Consider the following 27,703-nt stretch of genomic DNA (forward strand, 5'->3'; position numbering starts at 1 on the left):
ACTTAGCATATGCCACATGTATGGATAATGACCACATTAATGTTTATTGAATACCAAATTCAGATAAACATTCAATACATTATTCAAGTTTAACAAATTCAGATACAAATTCAATAAATTATTCAAGTTTAACATCACAAAAAGGGATTAGCTAACTTCACATTATTAATAATTTTGACAATATTTACTGAACATACACCACAGATATTCACTAGACATAAAGAAACAAATTAGTCTAGCCATTTGAAATATTTCAAAGGTGATAAATTGCTTAGAATTCATTAGGGGAAAAATAGCATTCTGTAATTTTTTGATATCTTATAATCTGGTAATTAAAAAATCCCAGTGACAACTTTTATGCATCCTTTAAAGAAGAGTCAATTCTTTCTATTTTAGTTCTTAAATTAATTCTTAAGAATTTCATATTTGAGTACTATATTTACGTTATGTTCAGCCCCCCTTCTTTCTCATCCAACTCCTCCAATGTCATACCCCTGACTCCTTCTCAAATTATTGTTACATATATACATACACATGTATGTGCACACATGCACAGAAACACACACAGATGCACCACATACGTGCACTTGCATAGCCTAAAATATACGAATGCGGCTTGGTGAGTTCATTTTTAGTTTTCCATATGCATAAATACTTAAGGTTAACTCCTTTGGATGTTTTGAAAAAGAGAAGCCTTTTTCAAGAGAAGATAGACTATCTATCAGTAGCTACTAATTGCCTGTAGTTTTTCATCTAGAGGTGGGACCTTGTGCCTTAGTATGCCTTTGGGGCTATCTTTCCTGGTTGGTCATTGTATGACTCATAAGATTTACAATTGTCTCAGCTGGGACTATCGATTGCTTTTCTCCTTTGCTCCTTGCAGAGCACCTTCTCCTATCTGGAAGCTAATCCGCATAAAGGAGATTTCCAGGTCAGATAGAGTTCAATTTCTCTAAGCCTGGTTGAGGAAGTCTGTGGTGTCTTCAGCATTTGACCCTTACTTCATTAGCTTCTTCCAAGTTCGGGGAGGCAATCAAGAGTGATGCCAATAGGATGTTTTATTTTGGAAGTCTCTTCCGTTACCCTAACCAACCAGTTGGAAGGCACTGGGTATAAAAACAAAACAACAAACAAACAAGCAAAACAATGACATGACTTCCTGTAAAAAGAAATTAGCAACATAGGGTAAGAAAAGCAACTATGGAGAGAGGTGAGGAGATTACTAATAGGGAGCAGAATGATGAATCCTGAATGGGACTCTAATAAGAAATAACTTAGCCAATGTGTCTAATAGCAGTAACGGAGATACCCAGCAAAACTGTAGCAGGCAATACAGGTTTCCCCTTTATTGGGCTTGAACTGAATTTGAAGTAGCATGTCTACTTCTCCAGAGCCTGCATTCAGGGAAGGAAGCAGACATTTCAGTAATGCAGAGGAGAGTAGCCAGGAGAAGGCTAATGCAAGGAACAGGAGTGGGATGCATGTCTGCAAAAGAGTGAGCACACTCTGTCAGATGCTTGTTAGACTTTTATGGAACATACACACAATTTGTTTGAGAGATACAATGGGCAGACTTTTATCTATCTATCTATCTATCTATCTATCTATCTATCTATCTATCTATCTATCTATCTATCTATCTATCATCTATCTAATATATCTATATCGCAATCATGTTTTGGGATAAATTATGATGCAGAAATTTTCATGAAGGGAAAGCTTATTTCTAAAATCTGGGAGTAATAACCTTTTCTGCAGGCTGACTCAATTCTATCACTTTATATACAATTTAGTAATTTGACCTACTATGTATTATATAATGAGCTCTAAAATATTAGGTCATTTATGTTTTCTTGATTCTGTTTTTTTTTTTCAGTCTTCCCTCCCAATGTGTGCAATGTAATATAAAAAGGCAGAATTAAGCCGGATGGTGGTGGCGCACCCTTTAATCCCAGCACTTGGGGGGCAGAGGCAGGCAGATCTCTGTGAGTTGCAGGTCAGCCTGATCTACAAGAGCTAGTTCCAGGACAGGCTCCAAAGCTACAGAGAAACCCTGTCTCAAAAAAAAAAAACAAAAAAGAGGCATTATTATTATGATAATGATGACGATCAGAATCATAAATACCTTTACTATAGTAAGAAATAACCAATTCACATAGATCTATGGTAAAGTGGTAAAATAAATTTTTTTAATTCCCTACTTTTTCCCCTCTCCTCAGACTATTACCAAATATTATATTGCATTTATTTTAAGATATATTTTTGGAAAATTGAAACTTTTAGATTTCAAATTCAATTTTCAAATTCTGTAGTGTGGCAATAAGATTATTTAATAATACTTAGAAGATATTAAATAATTACAAATCATATAAAATATTTGATTCATAAGTACATTTGTATTTAATGCTATGATATCAAAGTTAAGGGCGAAATGTATACATAAATTAGTTATTAAGCATCCCTCATTGTCCACCATGTTCAGGGAGTCCGGTCCCAAGGACAATGGCACTGGATTTTGATCCTACTACATATACTGGTTTTGGGGGGGGGGGTGGCCTGTTTGGATGCTCACCTTCCTAGACCTGGATGGAGGGGGGAGGAACTTGGACTTCCCACAGGGCAGGGAACCCTTACTGCTCTTCGGACAGGAAAGGGAGGGGGAGTGGAGGGGTAGGGAGAGGTAAATGGGAGGCGGGGAGGAGATGGGGAGGAGGCGGAAATTTTTAAAAACATATAGTTATCTTCCTGTATATTGGAAGTAGACAAGATTGGCGGACAAAAAATGGGAACTTGGGGGTGGGGTGGGATGGGGGATGGGGGAATGGGGAGAGAAAAGTGTGAAGTGGAGAATGGGGAGAGCTTGGGGGAATAGGATGGTTGGGATATAGGAAAGGTGGATATGGGAACAAGGAATTATAAATCTTAATTAAGGGAGCCATTCTAGGGTTGGCAGAGACTTGACTCTAGAGGGGTTCCCAGGTGTCCAGGAAGATGCCCCCAGCTAGTTCCTTGGGCAGCTGAGGAGAGGGAGCCAGAATTGTCCAGATCCTATTGCCATACTCATGAATGTCTTGCATATCACCATAGAACCTTCACCTGGCATTGGATGGAGAAAATGACAGAGCCCCACGTTGGAGCACCGGACTGAGCTCCCAAGGTCATGATGAGGAGCAAAAGGAGGGAGATCATGAGCAAGGACGTCAGGACCGTGAGGGGTGCGTTCACCCATTGAGACGGTGGGACAGAACTAACAGAAGACCACCAAGTCCAGTCGGAATGGGACTGATGGAACAGGCGACCAAACCGGACTCTCTGAATGTGGCTGACGGTGGAGGAGGACTGAGAAACCAAGGACAACGGCGATGGGCTTGGACTCTACAGCATGGACGGGCTCACTGTGATCCTTGTCAGCTTGGTTGCTCACCTTCCTGGACTTAGGGGGAGCTGGAAGGACCTTGGACTTAACATAGTGAAGGGAAGCCTGATGGCTCTTTGGCCTGGAGAGGGAGGGAGTGGGGGTATGGGTGGAGGGGAGGGGAGGGAAGGGAGAGAAGGAGGGAAGGAGATGGAAATCTTTAATAAAAAAATGAGGAAAAAAATAAAATAAAAATATTTTAAAAATTAGTTATTAAGCACATAAATGCAAATTTACTAATGTAATTTAATTTTTAAATTTTATTGTTTAAATTAATTTAAAGCAAAGGATTTAACTAAAATAACTGATTATTATACCACGTTTCTGAAGAGGACATTCAATAAATTAAATTTGATCCCTTGCTCACCTTCCTGGATATAGGGGGAGCTGGGAGGACCTTGGACTTAACATAGTGAAGGGAACCCTGATGGCTCTTTGTCTTGGAGAGGGGTGGAGAGGGGGTATGGGTGGAAGGGAGGGGAGGGAAGGGGGAGGAAGAGGGAAGGAGATGGAAATCTTTAATTAAAAAAATGAGGAAAAAAAAAGAAAAAAAAAGTGTGCATTTCTGTTTCAGACCTTCACTACAATCCTTATTCCCAGTAGGTTTTTTGCAAACTGTAAAACACAAAGGGCTATAATAATTTCAACATTTGATCTGAATTTCTTGAACTCTTCTGGACTGGAAAGATCCTGGAAGATGCGGCTTTCTCTGTGTTTACAAATATTTGAGTGGCATGCATAGCAATGCAGGCCTTTACGGATGCCCCCACAGTGCTGGTTGCAATCTGCTTTACGGCTTCTGAGACTGTTGGTGGGAAAAACGCCTTATGGCACAGATCCCCTTCCCACAGATTTTACTTCATGCTGGCAACAGATTTCTAAGAGTCATTCTGCATCTGTCCAGTCAGTTTTAAACCCAGCGCATACAACCAGTAATGAATTCCTTATCTAAACTCAACTGGCTACACTGATACTCCAGCTGTTCCTCTCAGCTGAAGCATCTGTTGCTAAAGGAAGAGAGAAAGGTCTGTGCTGTTATTTTCTAACAACTGTGAAATGTTATTTTTAGGGTTCTCTAGAGGTACAGAGGTAATAAATTAATATATTTTAAAAGGAAACTCATTAACTTGGATTAGATGGTTTGGAACGGTTAGTCCAAAAATGTTTGTTTTCATGAGACTGTGGACCTGTAACTCAATCCATGAGGCTGATTAACCAGACTGGAGCTAAAGGCCTGGAAGATTTCTAGAAAGCCACTGGTCTTCAGTGCACATTGGAAAGTCTTCTGACAGCACGAGAACAGCAGGGTTCCCATGTGAAGGGACAACTAGAGCAATGAGCAGGGTAGAGAACTTGTGAACAAGAATTGAAAATCAGGCAAACAAAAAATGAATAATTTTTTCTATTAGACCTTATTGTATCTGAGTCTATGCTGAAAATTACTACCCAAACAGTGTAGATCTTCTCTCAACAGTTATTATAATCTATTATAGGCCCAGTGACTAAAGTTACTATGATCTAAGTAATCCCTCACGTATTCCCAGAGTTAATTCTCATGAGGGACTCTGGATCCTGTTGACAGTATTAACTATCACAAAGAAACTGCATTTCCTTCCTTCCTTCTTATACTGGGTCAACATACTAAATTTTGTAGATATCCTTAAAGAGACAGCCAATGGCAACATAATGAAAATGGAATAGTGATAATTTTATTCCTGAGCTAATAAGTTATTATGAAATAATGAGATGAACAGAAGAAAATAACTTTATTCAATTTGCTGCTGGAAGAAGCATTTATATTTTATTAAGTGGTCTCTCCTGAGGTATTTCAGAATTTTATAAATACAGAAGCTATCAGCATCTTTAGATCCCTTTGTTTGTCACACTGTGTTCTTAAGATATTGGCAGACCTTGGAAGGAGGGGCTTGGAGAAAGGGAGCTTGTGCTCCAGGGGACTCCAGTGCCTCTTTATCAAGATCACCTGGCTCTTTAAAAGACAGTATTTGCCTCCTTAATTTATCATGTTTTAGTAGATATTTTTTTAATTGAGGCTAATAATCCTGAGCTAAGTGAGTCTACAAAAAAGAAGGCTTATTAATAGGATTAAAGAGTCACTAAAAGAAGGCTAATGCAGTACCGCACTCCATATAACACAGCCTTTACAGGACTGTTGGCTCTACTAAAAGAAGATGAACTTAGACAGGACTCAAGACAATAAGTAACCTCTTCTCAGAGTGGCATCCCTTCTCTATTGAACTGGCAACACAGACTAATCCTAGCACAATGCTATGGAAGACAGTTGTACAATGATGGTAGAACCAGGAAGCAGAGACACCAGGGGTTAAATTCTACACTGATTGTAAAGAAAAGTACACATCACGTCCAATGTTGATTTTTGGAATAATGTTCTGTGTTTGGATTAAACCCGATAGAAGAGGTACAACTGATTACACAGACAATGCATCAGATTTTAACTAATGAGGCATGGGATTAATGCATCTGCATTATTGCACCATTTGTAGTGAGTGATATTAACTACAGAGAACTCTGGTTTACCTGACATAATATTAACATGATATTAGGAATAGAAATATGTGCTGGTGAAGAGTAACAGGATGATATGCACTGTGGGATTCTTAATAAATAGCAAGCCCAGACATTAAAAGAGAACAGTTCCTTCGGCTTATAGCAAGGGCCGTGTTTCTTATTGCTGCAGTTATAGGAGGAATATGCATTTAAATTGTATCCCTACATTATAATCTGTGCCAAAAACCAGTCACAGCTGTCAAAGATTTGATGAGAAGAAACACGAATGAGAATATTTGGCTTTCTTCTGAGCGTTCCTTGAGAGATTTTGAATATATTTCTTTTGTCAAAAAGAATCTACAACTTGTACAACAGGAGGTGTCTTTCAGTAGGAATTTGTCTGCATCTCAGTCTCACAATTATGCTTTGAATAAATGGATCTTTCATGTTTCATATTGCCACTAGTTTATTAAAATATAACTGTAAAGTGACAAAAGTATATTTCAATGAGTTTAATCATAGTATTGTCTATTCAGGTCACCAATTTCTAGTTCTTGAAGAAAATCTCAATTTCATTGCAAATACACTATGACTAAAGATCCTGGTTGAAAAATCAGAGTTCAAAAATTATATAAATATTGGGGAAATAAAATGGTGCTAAATGTGAGGGTTGATTTCTTGGAATGTGTGATTTTTTTTCTGTAACACAAATCTGTAATATCATAAATACTTAAGTACAAAGGAGACATTTAAAAATAATATTTTACTTTGACCATAAAAGTTAAGATAAAATGCAAAAGTCTCCTCCTCCAACTTTAGCAATTTTTCTGTCTCATATAGAGATAATCCATTCTCACGTATCATTTAAAAGTTTGAGTGGTGTCAAGCAAATAAACCAGAAACACTGAAGCTTTGATTCAGGTTTGAAAAGTAAAAGCATCCAGTTTACCAGTGTAATATTATTTTAAAATTGTATTAGCATTTTAAAGCAGATTACTAATAATGTCACTTTTATAAATATAAATAAATTAAATACTTTAAGTACTTTTTGTAAGAGATGCCCTAGAAAGAAAATAACCCAATTGTCAGAAGAAAATGAAGCACTGATCTCTAATAATGCCATACATATACATATACACATGTACAAATATACAAATACACATGTACATATAGGGACACATACATTTAAACATTCTCACACATGCTTAAATACAAAGAAATGGCTTCAATTTAGAACATGATAAGGCTTTCTCAAATAGGGGTGGAAGTTACATAAATCTAAAGCCCCAGTTTTATTAATGCTCCAAAACTTCCAGAAGCCAAGTATTTGTCCTGGTTTTTCTTCACTTATCCTGACTCTCCAGGACATCATAATCATGTTAAGGAATAGCAATTAGCAAGAGTTGTTGGTTCTAGAATCCCTTAGGATTGAAGTACCAACAGCTTTCTACATAAGATTCTTAGTACACCTTAAATTTTCTCTCCTTATTTCAATGCAATATATGCTTAGTAATTATGGCCTTGAAAATTCTTAGCTTCCTTCAGATTCATGATCATAACAATTCATGTCTTTATATAATCACCTACCAACTTCAGAAAATAAACAACATGTGTATTCATATACATCTGAGCTCTTCATGTAAGACCCTTTTGTCCTTGCTCTCCTTAGGGCAAAATGGGCTTATTTCTCCATTGATGGACACTGTAGTTCAAGTCAAACTTTCACTGATGCTGTGTGTTGTTTTGTCCAATTACTTAATATTTTTTCCATACTGAAAGTCATTATCCTGATCTACTGAACCAATGATTTCTATGGACTGATTTAGCTATATGCTCATTCTCTTTAATCTTGGTACCTGATGATATCATTTTTTTTCTGTGAGGTAAGAAAATAGCACATCATTTCTGCTCTTGGCCTTGGAAGGGGTTTTCACATTAGAGGTGACAAGGTTTCATTTGATTATCCATGCTAAACCTAATTCAAAGTAATTTTGTGTTTACAGGCTTATTTGGATTAGATTATATTCTGAGTGTCTTCCCAATGTCATTTCCCCACTTGAGCCATACTTTCCAGCTTTACAGTTTTTATGATATCCTCCTAGACTATTCTTTTTCTCTATCAATAGCCTTTTCTTCATTTCCTTGTATTCTCTATTTAACAACAATCTTTAGAACTGGCCTGGAATAGCTCTTCTATCTTAAATAAACTTTGACCTGAGTCACAGTATTCTATTTTTCTGCTCTCCGTTTTTAAATATGATTTGAGTCACCTGACAATAGCTTTTTATAAATCTCCATGTTTTGTTTTTCAAAGAAAAATGGTTAGGAAAGCAAGACATTTTATTTATTGATTCCCCCACCATATCAGACAGTTTTCAAAATAGTTTTTCAAAAACTAAGTCAATGAATTATTGAGCAGAACATAGACAGAGAGATAGATAGATAGATAGATAGATAGATAGATAGATAGATAGATAGATGATAGATCGATAGATCGATCGATAGATAGATAGATAGATAGATAGATAGATAGATAGATAGATAGATAGATGATAGATAGATTGGTGGGTGGGTGGGTAGGTGAGTGGATGGATGGATGGATGGATGGATGGATGGATGGATGGATGGATGGACAGGCAGATGGACAAATGTATGGACAGACAGACAGATAGTTAGATGGAGACAACATTTAATACATGCTAATATTAGGCAAATAAGTAGCTAAAACTTGGCCTGAGGTGTGTAAAGGAGTGTTACTTCTACCTGCATCTGCGATAATTTGCTGTATATTTTGTAGAGCACCACAGGCACTACATCCATAAAATGAAGAACCACTTTCTCATAATAAAATTAAGAAATATATATATATATATGTATATATATATATATATAACTTTTACTTATCTTTGGAATGAAAGTGTTGCTACATACTGAATAATTAATAAAGCTTTTCTTAATCTGCAATATTTAGGATATAAACCTTGAACTTCAAGTTCCATGAATAATGGTGAATGTTCAGTAAGACTATGGTTTTAGTAAAGATCTATATTTTGATTAGATCTTGCTTTTAGATGTTTTTCAGCAACAGATAATACAAAAAGTTCAATAGACAAGGTATGGTAACTTTTAGAAATCCTAAGAATTGAATCCTAAGATTCACTACAGTAAATGGTTGCTATTTTTTAGTAACATCTCAATGCTAACACAAGTGAATTATTTTCTTCTTGAAGAAAGGAAGCATTTTCCCTAAATCTATTGATTCAAACATGTGTCATATTTTATTGCTTTAGTAGGACTTTTCTGAGTTGCCAAGTTGGTTGCTGACCATACTACAATAGAAACAGAATAGCAATGAGTTAAGTTCTCATACAAATTTTTGTATAAATCAATTTCAACTCAATGTGCAGGATATCATGTATACAGCTAATTTTGCTCAGTTTTATTTTACATTTGTTTATTTGATTTTTCCTTTTATAAGTAAATAGAAGAAAAAATCTGGTAGGGTCTGAATCTAAAGGAAGAGACCAATGGATGAACTGACAAAACGTGTTTCGGCTCACACTCCAAACAATTAACTCCGCTTATTTATTTCATGAAAGAAAACGCAAGAGGGTATTGCTGAAGAAACAACGCGACGACCGGAACAGGAAGGTATTCTGAAAGGTACAATAGTGGTGTTTATACTTTGGCAGTAAACAATTGCTCTCTCATTGGATTTAAGGTGTGCTCTGTAGGAGAAAATTCATGTCCAATAAGGTAAACATGGCCTAGTGCCCATAGCTGGTGATGGCAGGAAACTAGAGGAAAACCTCCTGCTGCCAGTTATCTAAACCAGTGCAATTTCTAACTGATTTCCAAACAATTACACCCGCAAATAAGTACAGCTCTCACCCCTGGCAGCATATGGGATCTATTACAGAAATACACAGCGGTCAAAACACAAAAGATACTTGTTGGTGCCGGGTCAAACTTGATACAACTCCTACACATAAAACCTTAGAGAAGATCATGGGTAGGGGTTTTAAAATCCAGAAACTAACACATCTGCTCTGTAGTAGTATCTTCTAGATATGAAAGTGAAGCTGCACCAATGAAGTCTCGACAATATGGTTCCCTAAAAACACTTGACGAATGGCAATCCCACCTGAAAAACAATGGCTTCTGAGAAAGTCAGAAATTCTCCAGGAACAAGCCCTTTGATATGTGAACAAGAGAAGCAGTAATTTATATATTTTATTTAATATATTGCATTCATATATTACTAATATATAAATACACATATGAACATACACCCTCATTTACATAAAGACATAGGAAATACAGCCTAATCTTTGTAAAGATAAACTAACCTCTTTATTACCTCTTAATAAAACTAAATAGAGGGATCTACTCTTAGGAAACTAATTACATATTGTGACTTTGTAAAAACAGCAGGTGCAAACAATAAAAGTGAAAATATTATTATTATTATTATTATTATTATTATTATTATTATTATTATTATTGACTTTTTGAGACAGGGTTTCTTTGTGTCTCAGTCCTAGCTGTCCTGGAAATAGCTCTGTAGACAAGGCTTGCCTGGACTCACAGAGATCCGTCTGCCTTTTCCTCATGAATGCTGGGATTAAGGGCATGCACCACCATGCCCAGCATGAAATTATTTTTAATGGAATCAATTGTGACACATACCACACCTAATTTTTATTTTATGAATTAAACAGTAGCTTGGTTTTTCTCACATTGTATTCCTAGTGGAAACTGTTTTATGATTACTGAAATCTAGAAGGATATTTTATTACAATATTTTATCTTGTTACTAGTAGTAAAGAAAATATAAAAATATTTATAAGTTGTTGATATATTGCAAGAGAGTAGTATGCCTCAAAGTTTAACCATTAATATTCCATCAACAAGATCTGTCTCAAGTAGTTTAACCTCATCTACTAAATGCAGTGAAATCATAAGATGGGCTACAAAGAGAAATTCTGCAAAGTCACAACTTTTGTTTATTTTTGATTTGTCTTATTATTTTTATTATTTAGGTGCTTGGTTTTTTTCTAATGAGAGAAGAACTCTGTGAATCACAGTGGAAAGGGAGGCAGAGAGGACCTGGTAGGAGTTCAGGGAGAAAAACTATGATCAGAATATGTTGCATGAAAAAATATTTCAATAAAAGAAATATGTAGTGAGGGGCAGATGGACCGCGTTCCCGCTGCCCAGCTCCCGGCCACCGGCTAGCTTATGCCCCAAAATAACAACACACAAACTGTATTCTTTTAAATACTGCTTGGCCCATTATTTTCAGCCTCTTTCTCACATCTTGACTAACCCATATCGAATAATCTTTGTAACACCATGAATGGTGTCTTACCGGGAAAGATTCAGCATGTCTGACCTGGTGGCTGGCTTCATCGCATCTCCCTCTGAGGAGAGGCATGGCAGTCTGTCTCACTTAGGAGAGGCGTGGCAATTGACTGAGCCATCTACCTCACTTCCTTTTTCCTGTTCTGTCTACTCCACCTACCTAATTTTCTGTCTCTTAAAGGGCCAAGGCAGTTTTCTTTATTAATTAACCAATGAAAGTAACATAGACAGATAACTCTCCTCCATCAGAAATATAGAAAAATAACTCTAAAAATAATGACATATTTTTCCACTTGGTATAACTCCATACTACAATCTTTCTAGATTTTATAATATACACATGTGCTTTCATTTTAAAATGATGTTTTAAATTTTACATTCAAAAATCGTGTGTTTTATTGTGGCATTTATATACATATATTCGTTTTCATTCTCTCTCCCTACAACTCCCTCCTCCTTTCTCCTTGTTCCCTTTTGATACTTCATTCCTTTCCCCTCCAATGATGTCTTCATATCACATGCAGTCCATTTCTCCCTCACACCTCTCTAATCCCCATCTCGTAATCTTTCTCTTCTTGTGGCCCCTGTTCTAGTTTTATAAACACAGACTTTCCACAAATACATGCATTTTAATATATATATATATATATATACACACACACATATATATATGTATATGTATATATTCTTAATTTGTACACATGCTGACAAATAATCAAGTGAGATTATTGAGAAGAGCACTCCTTGAAACATGAAGTTAATCATTGGTGTGTCACAATGGCTTTAATTTATCCTGCACACAAACGGACTTATGAATTGACATAAATTACTTTTGAAGCTATCATTTTAGGAACTGAAATAGATAATCAGCAAGTTTCAAATGTCAGAAAGAGTACAGTGTCTCTGCCTGATTAAGATGTAGTTAATACTTTTTCCTTACAAAACTTACTTTAAATTTCTAATTTATTTAACACGACCAAAATTTCAATTACTGGCACATATTAAAATTACAGAGACAGTAATCTAAGCCATCATTTCTTTAGCTGAAGCTTGTCGAATTCTCAGCTTTATCTTTCCCTTAGTCTCCCAACTATTATAAGTGTTATAAAGACACTTTGGTAACCAAATAAAAATCCTTTTAACAGACTTAGCTTATTCTCTTCCTTAACAAGGCCTCATTAAATGTAACTCTAAGACTTAGCATATGCTTTGCTTTGATTTTCTGTGTCTTTGATGTCTTTAACCAGCTTATCCTCAACATGCCAAAATCATCAAAGACTTGAAGTCAACAATCAATGCACATCTCACTTTGTCTTTCATGTTGACAGTCTTATCTTCAATTTTGCATAATGGTAAGGTCATCATCAAATTTTACCCCACTCAGAAACCAAAATCCAAGGTAATATTTCTAAATGTGCTTTTGATAGATTCTTTCACAACATCTAATATATATCCATATATGTGAAATAAAAGGAGAACATAACTTCTTTATATTCATCAGTGCTTCTGACCATACAGAACTTCTCTGAAACAATTTCTCTAATGAATAAAGCATCCTAAGACAAGCTATAATTTGCCACATCTTTGTTCATTGTCTTTGTAAACCATTTTCATATACCCTGAAAACAGTTCCAAATTGTCATGATTTCTGTAAAATTCTATGCAAATAGCTACCATCTCCTCTCTAACATATTACCCTTTAAGGTTGCAAGGTAAAGGAGCGAGGGGGCTGACTGAGCTCATTTGTAATAGTAAAGTACTGATTTATGAGTTCAACTTTCTTAAAATTTACCCCATTCTATTCAGTTCAACATCTTGCACCTCAACAGAAGATGATAGTAAGCAACACTGAATGTTTTCTATTTATACTCTGTCACTCATTTCTGTGGTGTAGATCCCAGGGGGGAGAGTTATGTAATTCTGGATCCTTCTTGCAACTATTAGTAAATGTCACTAGTGTTTCTCTCATTCTAAATGTTCCTTCCACGTACATTTGTGGCCTGGGGACTTTTGTTTAATATTCTGCAGATGGCAGCAAAGTTAAAGCAGTTGTGCATTCAACTTTTGTAGATTCTTTCTCTAAGTGTATACCATATACTTAACTTCTTGAATATCTTTGTCCACTTTATATTTCTAGGTATAAAGAATATTTCATTTTAGTTCTAGCTATCCAAATCATTTCTCTCTCCCTCCCTCTCCCTCTCTCCTCTCTCTCTCTCTCTCTCTCTCTCTCTCTCTCACACACACACACACACACACACACACACACACGATCTGGAATTTCTGCATCTGATATCTCCACGTCCACAATTCTGGGATTGCAGACATGCACCACCTTGCCATGTTTCGTGACTGAATGTGTTTAGGCACAATGCATACTAGAATAGCCCTCTGCTCCCGGAGCTCTGCCCTCAGCTCTTCTTAGTTTTGTTTCCTTCTGCTGTGGTAAAATGCCCTTAAAAAAATCACTTTGGAAAGAGGGGTTTGTTTTATCTCACCTGAAGGAGAGTCACAGAAGGAGGAGCATGGGAGTTTCCCCAGAATATAAGATTTCCATGTTTCATTACCTGATTAATACATTATTCTTTGATTTTTGACTTTGAATACAATGTAATGCTACAGATTTTGACACCTTGGGCTCCCCATTGCAATGGACTATCACCTGGAACTGTAATCAACTATATTTTTTTTCCCTTAAGTTGTTTCTGCCAGGCCATTTTGTCAGAGTAAAGGAAAACACAGCTAAGGAACCAAAGAACATTTGTTTTAAAGAAAAATATTCTCTAGCAACTTATAGAGAAGAGATATCATCCCCAACCTATACAAATTTGCAAATGTTCATAATACGTGCTGCATATTGTGTTAAAATGTAATAACTATTCTATGCATTGTTGTCACCACATTATAAAGAGGAAATCAAGGCACAAAGATCTTAGACCAACTGCCCAAGGCCACATTGGTGGTCTAGGTAAGAGAATCGGGAGCTTGTTATATATATACATACATATATATATATATATATATATATATATATATATATATATATTCCAGGACATAAACGTGGGTTTCCTTTAATATGATACCGCTCAGATTTACTTTTACATAATTGGCATGTTTGCTGTCAGGTTCTGAATACTTAACCCTAAACAAACCATTCTTTAATTTTGGTCAGAGTGGACTTCCATCACTTCTGCTACCATACAGACTCAGATCTCAGCATTCTGCTTTATGGAAAGCAAGTGTCAAGTAACCAGCATTGACGTATTGCCAGTTCTGTTGTGTTCTAGAAACCCTTCCCCAAATAGATCTAATCTAGGATTATCATTTTGGTCATAATGGTCCATGCTATATAAAATCCATGTCAATTACTTTACTTTTATGGATTTTATAGTAGATCTTATAATTGCTCTCCAATTTGGTGGTATATTGAGAAACAGTTTTCTGGACTTTATAATATGGTCCTGAATTTGGTACTGATAGAGAATGCATTGTTTTTCACTGGTGTGTACTCTGTGAGACACAAATATAGCATGGCATATGCCCAAATTTTTCTTTTGTAGTTTTCTTTAGCAAACAGGTGCAAATACAGTATCTATTCCTGGTGCACTGAGAATGTTTCCATTACTGTATGGTATGAAATACACGAATGAAGAGGAGAGACACATTCTCATTCATCTTTCCTGAACAGAGCTAGATTTCAGAGGCCTCTGACTACAAGAGTATTTGAATGTTGATTCTACCAGGTTCATCTTGTATCTTCAAAGTATAAAATGACTGGAAAAGATCCTGTTATATATTAAGCCCTTATTTGATGAGTCACCTATAGCAGTAATAATTGTAGGAATGCAAGTAAAATTGGTTAACCAGATGAAATTATGAACTAAATTAAATTTGTCACAAAATATTCAGTTTTAGACTGTTACATTTAAAAAATAAATAATACTAAAAAACAGAAGTCAGTAGTGGGATTATGAAATATTCACACTGTGAATCAGGAAGCATTCCTGATGTTATTTCCTACATCCCTTACTTAGGACACAGCTACTCATGCCTCTGATTCTGCAGTATATTTCCAGAATAACATTTATATCAGTGTTGTGACAGGCAAAAAATGAAATAAGAGAAAAATGATAGAATAGTCTCCATATGGGTAGTAACTGTATAATTTCCCATAAAATATAAGATTTCTCTCATAAAATAGGCAATTTCATTTGCATGTTTATAAAGAAATATCTTTCTATATAATGGAAACTGCTAATCTTGGACATTTTGGAAACATAAGAAGTCTATATACATTGCATGATGTCTGTGCAGCTTCTTAATGGAGTAATATATAGTAAAGACATCCATTTCATATTCTATTGATTCCCACTCACACAATGAAAGCAATGGAACCACTTTATTACAGCCCATTTGAAATCAAAATATTTTCAGGAATCACAAATATATATAATATACAATAGAGGAGACATTATCCCTACCTCTTATTGCCTGATATCTTTGGATTTATGGCAATAGTAAAAGAAGAAATCTTATCATTCAAAAATATATAAGGTTCTGTGGCCTTCTATATACACTCATGATCTCGCAAATCATTGAAGCAGTACACACAATTCAAGAGTTGGTTTCTGAGGACATGTATCCGGTGTGGCTCATCATGGATGAGCCTAGATGAGGTTACAAATATAATAATAAGATGCTTTTAGAGTGACTCATGAGATTTGATAAACAGCTTTCCTGGTCAATGCCTCTGACTTGTTGCTAGTGAATAAACTGTTCTAAGTTCTAAGTTAGTCTTTTATTTTTCAGAAAAAAATAGAAAATATGTGCATTTTATGTTCATTTCATTCTGCATAGCTGAGTTCATGTTGTCCAAAATTTTACATAGCATCTGTAAAAGTTTCAACATGTATCAAGACCATCTATGAAAACTAATTCAACAATATAGATAAATTTGTGCAGAAGGAATGCAATACCCTGGTGGTAGTTGGTTATGGAGGCCGGAAAAATGCAGGCCCATTTCCACCTTCTCTGATGATCAGAGAGTTTGGAGACTGACAGGCATAATTGCACCTCCTAACTCAGGAGGTGACTGCTTGGCTCCTTTGAAATTAAGATAGCTCAGTGCCATCCTGACTGGTGGTCAGAATATGCATATGTACTTCTTTTCTCTCTAATAAACTATGAGGTCAAGCAGGGAAGGTCAGTCTTTAGTATAAGTGACTTAGAGCACCTCAGCTACCCAGAGAACAGAATGTTAAGGATTTGATGTCTCAGAGAGATAAGGCTATTGACTGTGTGAGGTATCTTTGTATCATGTTAATAAAGTCTTTTGTTACCTTCTCCCTCCCATTTATGTTGGGTATAAAAGCTGTGGAAAAATAAACACGGGCAAATTTCAGGACTTCAATCATTGGAATGATACTGATGCAGTATCATAAAATGCAGGCCCTCTTGATACTGATACTTTCTATGTTTTCTGTCTCATTAGTTTTATGTGTCTTTATATTCTTTACTTGTATTTCTTCAGTTCACATGCCCCTACCCTGGTAAGAAGTATTTTGTTGAGGCCAGTCCTTGCCAGTTGGTTCCTTCATCAGCTTTAGTTGGTGCTCTTGAGGTAATTCCCTAACAGATGCTTCTTCTAGCCAATTGTTTCTTAGGTTTAAGAAGCGGTGCGATAATGGGCAAGATACAGACATATGGACTGTATTTTCAACACTAGAGATGCCCAGGCACATTTTAAGGAAGCTTGAGTTATTTGAACTTCTTTCAAAATACATACAAGATTTAGAAATAAAGAAGAATAGTCCTACAAAAGAATAATAGGTTTAGATCTTATGAGCTGTTCATTGTTTGCTTTGTTTGATTAAGACAGGCTCCAATGTATCCCATGTGGCTCTCCAATTCTCCCTGTGCAGTTGCGGATGACCTTGATTGTCCTGCTTCCACCTCCTGAGTTCTTAGATTAAACTTTCCCGCCATCACAAAAATGCTAAGTGTTGTTGAAGATCTAAGCCAAGGTCCTGAACACAGGGACTATTACAATACTAGGAAAGTACTTTGACAAGTAAACTACAAGTGTTATGCTTTGGTCATAAATTTCTTAAATAACATAGCAGAGTAAAAGTCAAATATACATATGCAATTATAGAAAGTGTTTTATTCTTCTGCACTATAAAACTGTAATTCAATTTAAGGTTTTCTGCATTACAAATATTATTTATAAACAAAATAGACATTAGAATTTGTTTCCATATGCTTATTCCCAACAAATAATTGCCAAAAAAAGAAGAAAACATTTTATGAACTCTTTTCCTTTGGAGAGGTGCCATGTTTGTTGAAGAAGGGCTGTTAACCAGACAGACTTTCCTAATGGACAGAAAGATGGCAAAGAGAAACCACAGCACTCAGCAGGCTGCTGACCTACTTTATTATTCTAAGTTCATATTGGCTATGAATGCATTTTTTTCCCCATAGAGCTGCAATGATTTGTCAGCAAATCACTTACCTTTTGTTAGGACATTTTTAAAAACTCTGCTAAGGCAGTACATTCTATTTTGGAAAAAAAAGTCAATACTACTGTAATAATATAATTCTAATACAGAGGAATTGAAATATAAAGTAGATTACTAAACCCCAAGAGAGGGGAAATGTTTTCCTTCAGTTCTTTGTTACTTTGCTGTAGCATCTTTCCTTAAGTCTATTAGTTTAGTGACTTTAATAGCACCAGTCATTATCTAAGCAGCTGAATGGGCATGACACTTTAAAATTTTTCAAGAATATCATCAGTAGATAACATAATCCTGCATATTGCTTTTATCCTCTCAGATTATTTAGTTAGAAGAGGAGGCATGAGCAATTGTTTATACTATGCCCGTGCATGTTTACTTGACAATTGCAGATGTTAAGCTGGAATTGACTGGGGTAACTTGAATGTCACTATTCTCAAGGCCCCAGACATTAAACTGGACGATGACAGTTGAAATGAGGTCTTTACTACTGTATGGTTCTTTGGTTCATACACCTCACAATGTTTCATAATCATCGATTCATGGGACAGGGTCACCACTAATATATCTTCAGGAAATCTGAGGGAAAAAAAATCACTGTATGGGTTGTTAATTAATGGTGGAAGAAAGTGTGCAAGATTCGTAATTTTGAAGGACGTTCAGATTGGTTAATAGGAAGCATATACTATTTTACAACACAGGGGTTTGGGGATAGTTTATCCATTTTGAAGTCCTCAATTTAGATTTGCTTTCTAAATATAGGTTTCTGTTGCATTGAATTATAAATTCTTTCAGAGTAAAGCTCACATTGTGTTAAGCTTTCTACAGTTTACAGCACCCAATGGAAAGTGATATGAAGGAACGTCTGTTTGAAAATGGGACTGAAGAGCATACAACTTAGTCTCATTCTCCCCTGTATGCTTGGTATCATAGAAAATATCTAGCATAAGGAGGAGCTCCACATATAATCAAAATGAAAGAAGAACTAACAGACACTCAGCTCACAGCAGAAGACCCAAGAACAGGAGAGTCAAGTGATACATATGGAGTCATAGATATTATTAGAAAGAACTGTTCTGGAGGGTATATCTCTCCAATCCATTCTGCTGGCATTTCCTCCTATGCATCTCTACAAAATCAGGATAGAGTGTGCTCCTGTTAGCTACAAATTAAGACCAATCTTCTGGTAAGGAAAATAAGAGGACAAGGTTGGTACACCAGCTTTTCAATGCTTGAACCTACAAGTAAAAATTGACAAAAGCTCACAAAACATATGGCTACTATGACCATGACTGCTTTTAATAGAAAGGAACTGGAAGAGTGCATGATTATTTGTGAGCATGCTTTCTACACTGTCTTGAACGAAGGTAAAACTGGGTAGTTCCCTGAATTTATAATTGAAACTCTTAGATATTATACATATATGTGAAGATTTTTTTATATTTTTAAGCATGATACTTATATACTGGCAGAAAATTTTACATCTTCTAAAGCAGATTGTCTTGTTAGTTATTAATTCACACATTAATCTTTTTTGACAGTGTTGACATTTTATTAGTGTATAAACAAAAATCACAGAAAGCACATTAATTGGGCATCTCTTATGTGGGATTATTATATTTATAGCCATGAGTTTGTAACATGTAAAAAAAATGAATATAGAAGTTATAAAAGCAAACAGTATAAGCTATTCTATTAGTAGACTAGCTGCTTTGCAAACATAGTTCAAAAGATACTTAGTTACACTCTTGAACAAGTGCTACTTATTGAGTGAATAATGTATGAAAGGTTGGTAAAGAATATGGAGCATGCATGTAAGACCAATAATGTAGCCTAGAGAATAAATAGATTTATTGAAATCTATTAAGATTAAATTAATTAAATATGCAAGATTAAATAATGCATATATTAATTATTATATCAGAACTACAAAAACTAATGTTATAATATAATATTCATGATTAATCCTAAATTATTTTTAAAGTAATAATACTCAAAAATGGAACTAAGCAATAATTTCAAATTAAAAAAATAGATGAATTCAAAATTAACTCAAAAAAGCGGTAGTCTTCTACATACTAATGACAAACAGGCTGAGAAAAAAATCATAAAAAACATCTTTCACAATAACCTCGATGATAAAAAATATTTTGGGGTAATTCTAACCAAGAAAGTGAAAATATTATATCCTAAAGACTTTAAGACATTGAAAAAGAAATTGAAGACTATTAGAAGATGGATAGATCTCCTATGCTCACGGATCAATATGATTAACATAGTAAAAACAGTCATCTAAGCAAAAATAATCCCCATCAAAATTGCAACATTTTTTTTTTACAGATCTTGAAAGTAAAAAAAAAAAATCAGTCTTATATGGAAACAGAAAAACTTAAGGCAGCTAAAACAAACCCGAGTAATAACAGTGCTGCTGGAGATAACACTATCCCTGAGCTCAAATTGTCCTACAGAGGGATAGCAATAAAAAAGCCTGGCATTTGCACAAAAAAAGAAAAGTCAATCAATAGAGTAGAATTGAAGAACAGACATAAATCTAAACACCTATGGACACCTCACTTTTGGTAAAGAAAGCAGAAATAGACACTGAAAAAAAAAAAGACAGCATCTTCAACAAATGGTTCTGGTCAAACTGGGAAGTTACACGTAAAAAAAATGCAAATAAACCCCATACTTATCACCCTGCACAAAAGTCAAGTCCAAATGGACCAAAGACCATCAGATACACTGAGACTGATACGAGAGAAAATGGGACGTAGCCTTGAATTCATTGGCACAGAGAAGGACATTCTGAACAGAACACCATTAGCACAGAAACTAAAAGCAAAAATTAATAAATGAGATCTCATGAAACTGAAAAACCATCTAGATATCCCTCAACAGAAGAGTAAAGAAAATGTGATGCATTTACACAATGGAGTATTATTCAGCCTTTAAAAAAAAAAATCAAGAAATTTGCAGGTAAATGGATGGAACAACAACAAAAGATCATACTAATATAGGTAATCTTATGTGTAGATATTAGTTGTTCAGCCAATAGTAACCAATCCACAATTCATAGAACCACAGAGGTTAGATATACATTAAGGGAATTTGGTGACTATGTGCAGACAGATCTCCATCGGACAGGGAAATAGGATGATAGTTATGAATAGATGGTGGTAAAAGCGTCAGGAGAATCAAGTGGAGAGGAAGGGGAAAAAGAGGATGAGGGAGGGGATACAGAGAGATATAGTTAAATTTAAGGGGCATTTGAGGAGTAGTAGAAAATTTAATATAATAAAAGTTTCCTAAACTATATGCATATATAGTCAATCTGACTGAAATCATCAAATAATGGGGAAGACAGAGCCTCAATTAATTATTTTATGTTACTAAATGAAACTTCCAGTATCAGAATTTTGTTATACCTAATAAGGTTACTGGTAAGAAAGAGTCTCATGAAAACAATCAAACAATTCAGAGTGTTGTCAAGACTATAAATTGTTCTCCACAAACTGAGAGCAAGGCCCCATTATTGAAGACAAAACCTTCACAGATCATTGTATACAGAGAAGTTGATCTGGTGACTACATAGAGCCTAGTTATCTATGTGCTAGCATCTTTGGTACAAGAAGATGCTCTGCACACTACCAAATATTACAATATATATAAACCATCTCAGCCACAAACCCTTTTCCTACAATGGTCACATGCCCTCAATATATACTAGTACAACAGAGGCACAAATCTTGTGTGAATAACCATTATCTGATTTGACAGAAAGTCCACTCCACAGATGGAACTCATACCTGACACTGCTTAGGTGCCCAAGAACTTGAGTGTAGCATGATTAATAAAAATCAAGAAACTGATATTGGGGTTCAACCTGAAGGTCAGAAAAGCAAAACAGCCAGTCACTAGCTCTTACCTCTACCTCAGTCTACAATGGCAATCCTGCCTCCAGGAATCCTCAGAATGATACTGAGCCTGAGAGCTGTCTCCTCCCATCTTACAGTAGTCTCTACTGCTAGAATTAAACCAGGCATGCAACACTACTGCCCGGTTTCTATTGCAAACTAATGTGGTTACTGGGATTAAAGGTGTGTGCCACCACTTCCTGGTTTGTAAGGCTGACTAGGGAGGCTGTCTTAAACTCTGATCTTCAGGCAATCTTTATTTATTAAAATACAAGTGAAATATTACTACATCTGAGAGTAGATAACTCAAGGACCTAGGGGAAAATCAAATACTACTGTTCTAAAAAGAATGTATCAATAAAATGACTCTTGATGATATTATGTGATACTCATAAATTGGTGTCTTCTTCAGGCATCATGAGAAAAATTTCTCCCCCTTACAACAGATGGGTGCAAATACTGAGACATTACTCAAAGAGTGAGAGATCTGGGAATACCCACACTCTAGTTGGGATTCTTCCATCAAATCCCTCACCCTGAGGCTCAGGGAAGCCTACAGAAGCGGAGGCAGAAATAGTATAAAATCAACACGTTCAATGCATGTATAAATTCACAGAGATTTAGGCAGCATGCATAGGTTGTCAATGGGTTTGCACTAAATGAGGTCTGACAGATGAAAGCTGTGGACACATACCCCATCCCTAACACAGAAGCACTCTCTAATTGATAATCATTAGTCAATTAAAATGTAATTTCCCCCAAGGGAGTCTCATTGGAGCAACAAAATACTCTCTTGATAGTCTGTATGTATGTACTAGATGACCAACACAACAGCATGTTTGGAGGTTCTTTTTCTTATAACGTTGTATCAAAACTTTGTTTTTGTTTAATTTATTTTTTATTTATTCTCCCCCTTTCTTTTAATTTACAAGCCCTTTGTGTATATATTATGACTTTCAGTTTAGTGTCTCTCTGGGATTCCTGAGTGTACGAACACGTTGGTCTGCTTCATGTGCGTTCTCTTAGATACTTTTTCTTCATTTGCTTCTTCTGAGAAATTCTGATGTGTTAGCTTTTGTTTTATTTTATAAAGTAGTATATGATATTATTATCCCATAAAAGCCTGTTTGTCTTCTCTTATTTTTGCTTATGAGCCTAGCCTTTAACTGTTCAGCCGTCTTTCCAGCCTGCTTGTTTGTCCTCTAATGAGAGAGAGAAAAGGGTGGGAGGCCAGGAAAAGAGCAAATGGATGAATTAAAGAGAGGTGAAACTATTATCAGGTATACTATGTGAGAAAAAATTATTTTCAATAAAACAGGAGACCTTCAATATTTTAAAAATATTCTCATATAACTTACTAGATGAAATTTTAAAATCCAATGCTACCAAAATAGTAAAACAAACACACACAATTAAGAGTAAATATATTGTTTCAGAATGTTTGCTGTAACCAAGTAACTGCCTCCCCTTTAAATATACTGAGTTTTGTCCAAGTCTTGATTCACTAAAACTTGGGTGCCCCAAGTTTCTAATACATTCTCCATTTTACAGTCATGAAATTGTTGCGCATTATTTAACACGTCATTTATCTACACTTGATTACATGGATTATTTGCATATTATGTTCATAAACTAACTTTATGTGATGCAACACTTTTTTGTATAATAGGTTCCAATTAGTAAAACAAGTACAAACCCCATATAGGAGTGTGCAGACTGTTTTGGAGTCTTAATATGCTTGCATTAAAGCCTTTGAGATGATATCCAACTTGTAACTATTCATCTGAAAAACTGTAGGTAGAAGACATGGACTGCCTAACTGTAATCCTACAGGCTCGATCATAAAAAATCTTGTTGTAGATAAGTAATGTTTCACTTCAAGATATTTATGTCAAAATGATAATTTCATATGGTGTGAAAGTATTTTAGATTCAGGTAATTAATAAGCAATCTATACTGTGGCCTTATCTTGTCATATTTTTTAAATTAATATTTTTCACTTGTAATTGAATCCAATGTTATTACCCTTAATCATTTTTTTAATAAATTAATATATTCCCAGTGCCTTTTACAAGCAAGCACAACTGGAAGGTGGCATGGAAATGTAACACATTTTCTTGGACGTTAATTATCTGGCAAGTCCGAGATCTTAATTCAGGAAGAATTTTGTAATTCAAATTTGGTTCACACATGAAATAAAGCAAATATTGCAAATGTCTAACAAGATGAATCCCTGTTCTTGCTGCATCTCCCAAGTCAGCTTCTCCTTTGTTTTCATTTTTAGCCATCCACTAAGTTCATGCATTGGCTTATTCAATATACTGTTATAAGAGTTACTTTAAAATTTAGAAACTCATGAGCAAAGAAATTAGCCGACAGGAATCAAAATTATTTTCATGTAACAAAATATAAATTAGATAAAGTTAGCATAACAATGATTATATTAAACCAATTATACTATATTAAACAGTAAAAATGTATAGCATAGTTATGGTGGTAACTTTAAATCCCTAATCAAAGCCTGGAACAGGAATTCTAATCACAGGCTTTATGTTAATAACAAACTAAATGGATATAAAGGTAGAAAAATCAGTATATAGAGCAAATGTGGGTACAGGATTTTAATATGTGTGCAGTTCTGAATAATACTTAAGGACATACAATTAACATAGTGCCAAAGACAAGTATATCATAATTATCATGCCATATTCATGAAAGGCCTGTATGCTTTATCTACAACTTGATTTCTAGCCTCAAGTTTTTACTTTCAAATTAGATTTTCCACAAATAGAGAAAACCATCAGTTGACTTTTTTTTTTGTATCCTGAATGAGACACTGGATCTCGAGAAGTGACTGTTGCTGTGATTAAGGTTGTTTTTTAATCACTGTTCCTAACTATTCTATAATACCTTGTGTTAAAGATATTCTAGTGTACTCAGAATAGACATTGTGGAGCTGGATAAACATGAACTGTACCTATGACTCCATAGTCTATCTGCGTAATGAATTGTCCTATGACTCTATATTCTATCTGTGTAACAGCCTATTTATATGATTTCTGAAAATTTAAGTTTTCTAAAAAAATAATGAATAAACAAAAAAGACAAAAAAGTGATGTTGAACTATTTAAGGTTATTTTGTACAAAAGAGGAGATAATGAAGGTTGATGCTTTTATTACATTAAACACAACACAACACACACTGATAGAATAGATCTCCTCTTTGTCTCTCTCTGTCTCTGGCATACACAGTTGCATATAGTCATACTTAAAGAAAATAAAGATATTTAAATGTTTAAATTAGTGTGCTTTGAACTCAATACATAATATATTGCCCTATAATATAATTACACAATTATGTGCATTTTTTAAATACTTGAAAAGAGTTCTCTTACTCTTTTGATGATGGTAACTGTGATTTTTATGGAACATAACTAGAAAAATTTAAATATAATAATTTTTGTCAAGTTAAATATTGCATTTGGTCAGCAATGCATCATCTCTGGCATCAGGTCTCATCTTTCTGCTCAACATCCGGCAGTAGCCTGACGACAGGATCTCATCTTCCTCTCCCAGTCAGTATTTTTATTACTGCCTCTGTCATATCTTTATTTCATTTCCTCGAGGATAAATAAACAGATAAATGAAGGAAGCATTAGAGATTTTTAAGGTGAACCAACTCATTCACCTTTATTGCATTGTTCTATATAAACTTCAATCAAGAATACTTATTAAGCTTTGATGATGAGCGGCAAGTTAAAAGAAATTAATGTGTCAGGTATTTTCCTAGCCACCTTCTGTGGGACTAATGTGTTTTCCAAAATTTACCTTTTGGAAACTTAATTCACGACTCGACAAGGTTGGCAGATGGAAACTAATGGACGTCATGCTGGTCATGCGGAGCCAGCCCTCAGGAAAATAGTATCCTCTGCCATGTGGAAACAGCTTTCCTCTTTTCAAGAGATTCAAACACAAACCACCATTTTGCAACTGGAGACTGAACATATAAGTAAGTCCCTTGGTCTTGAACTTCCCAGACTCCTGAATTATGAGAAGCAAATTTCTGTCTTTTATAAATTGTCCAGCCCAGCACTCTTATAACAGCTCAAACAGGCTAGGACTGCACTGAGGACAGAGGAAGAAAAATCTCTTTGAAATTAAATTCAGGAATGAAGGTCAGAAAACATAAAGTCCATACTATGTGTCGGGGGGTTACAAAACACCAAATGCTTTTATAATTAAATATCAACCAGGAGAATGACACATGGTTTAAAAAAAGGTTTTCAGAAAAAATTTCTGATGAGGCAGATGTGAATGAAATGGTGAACAGACCCAAATTAATGCAAGATCTCATATCAGTACATAGTCTCCTAAAATATATATTAATATAGTTAGCAAAAATCATATTTTACAATTTAAAAATATTAACATAGACTGCACAGTGAAGATTAAATGTTTTCCTATTAATTTTTCCTTGTTCTACCATAAAATACGATGAGATATCCTTAAACTTCATACATACCTAATTTACAAATATAAAAAAATATTTGAAAGCACATGTGTCATGGTTATATGTATGTTTATATCATGTAAATGAAGTAGATCTCAGTAATAAAGTTTTTAAGAATAGATGTTGCAGCATTTACATTCCCAGGAATTCAAAAACAAGATTGAGTTCTAGAAACCCTGGTCATCTAATTCGACTTTCATGGAAGGAAAGTCGTTATGGAAGAGTAGGAAAACCATACCAGCAGAAATAATTGACGTTTTGGGCACAATGATGAAATTTCAGTAAATAAACAGCATGAGTTACTTACAACCATTTCATTTAGTGAAACCCAGCAGTCCGGTGGGAAATCCTGAAGCAGAGGAACCAGGAACTGAAGGCAACCATCCCAATGACACAGAAGAAGCATCATACCAATGAGGTTGAAGATTCTCACCACTGCACTAGCGAGGTCATATGTCATGTGGAATATCTGTCACCAAAACATAAAGTCATACTTTAAAAAACCCCATGACACATCAAGCATGCTAGCAACATCAGGACTGATGTGAGCGCAATGCATGAAATCAGAACATGAAAAACTGGGCGAAACAAGAAATAAAACAGTTTACATTTTGTAACCTCGTCGATAAAGCTGCTCATTTTGCTTTATGCTTATAATAACCAAATGTAACTATTTTTTACAAAATACATAAAACATAATGCATACTTTACCTGACCTTATTGTTGATGGTATATTTCATTTATTATCTCTATGGACAAATCATCTTGCTTTTTAGCTAGCAAATTTGAGAAAACATGAGCTTTTACTCTGTTTCTAATTGTTTCTTAGTGGATTTGTTGAAGGTTAAAAATACTATAAAAACATATAAAAAAGAACTGCATTAAAAATTCTGAGATAAGGTTAAAGATGAGTGCAGCGCTGTCCCGGGTTTCTTAGTGCATATGCTTGAGGAATTTAAGCTGAGCTTGAGTAAGGACCTTAGAGATGAAGAATAAGTGAGGTTGCCAACAATGTGTGATGTTTTCCAGTGTAGTATTCCATAATATAGAAAATTATTTCCTAGTAACTGATACTATTTCAGCAAACACAAAATAGTGACAATTTACATAGTCAACAAAATACCAACAGAGAAAACATAAATCAAACCGGAGTTCTTGGTTGTTTGTTGTTTTTAGGTATTACACAAAGAAGAATCAGAACCAGCTTTCTCCCTTCAGCAGATTAGCATTTGCCTCATCTGGAATGGCAGAATCCACCTGGGAGCAGACACACATTCTAGGCTAAGATTCCAAACTCTAAAGTGAACGAATGCACTCAACAAAGATGAGTAAATACACACAAACACTGATATTTGAAATCACATACAATTCAAAAAAGTCTATATATATAATATGTTTCTAGGTTAAGGGCATCCAACCTCTTTGAGAAATTACCCAAGAAACACTTGCAGAATCCACAAAA

At 35.1% G+C, this 27,703-nt stretch overlaps 1 protein-coding gene across 1 annotated transcript in view; it reads right to left on the reverse strand.

Annotated features, from left to right (window-relative positions):
• Hcn1 (hyperpolarization activated cyclic nucleotide gated potassium channel 1) overlaps positions 1-27,703 on the reverse strand; it is a 342,629-nt gene that overhangs the window by 124,389 nt on the left and 190,537 nt on the right. Inside the window, exon 3 of the mRNA XM_038323575.1 lies at positions 26,549-26,710. Within this exon, the coding sequence (XP_038179503.1) occupies positions 26,549-26,710 (162 nt within the window). The remainder of the gene's footprint in view (positions 1-26,548; positions 26,711-27,703) is intronic.

This window comes from Arvicola amphibius, chromosome 3 (assembly GCF_903992535.2).
Source record: "Arvicola amphibius chromosome 3, mArvAmp1.2, whole genome shotgun sequence".
Lineage (NCBI taxonomy): Eukaryota > Metazoa > Chordata > Mammalia > Rodentia > Cricetidae > Arvicola > Arvicola amphibius.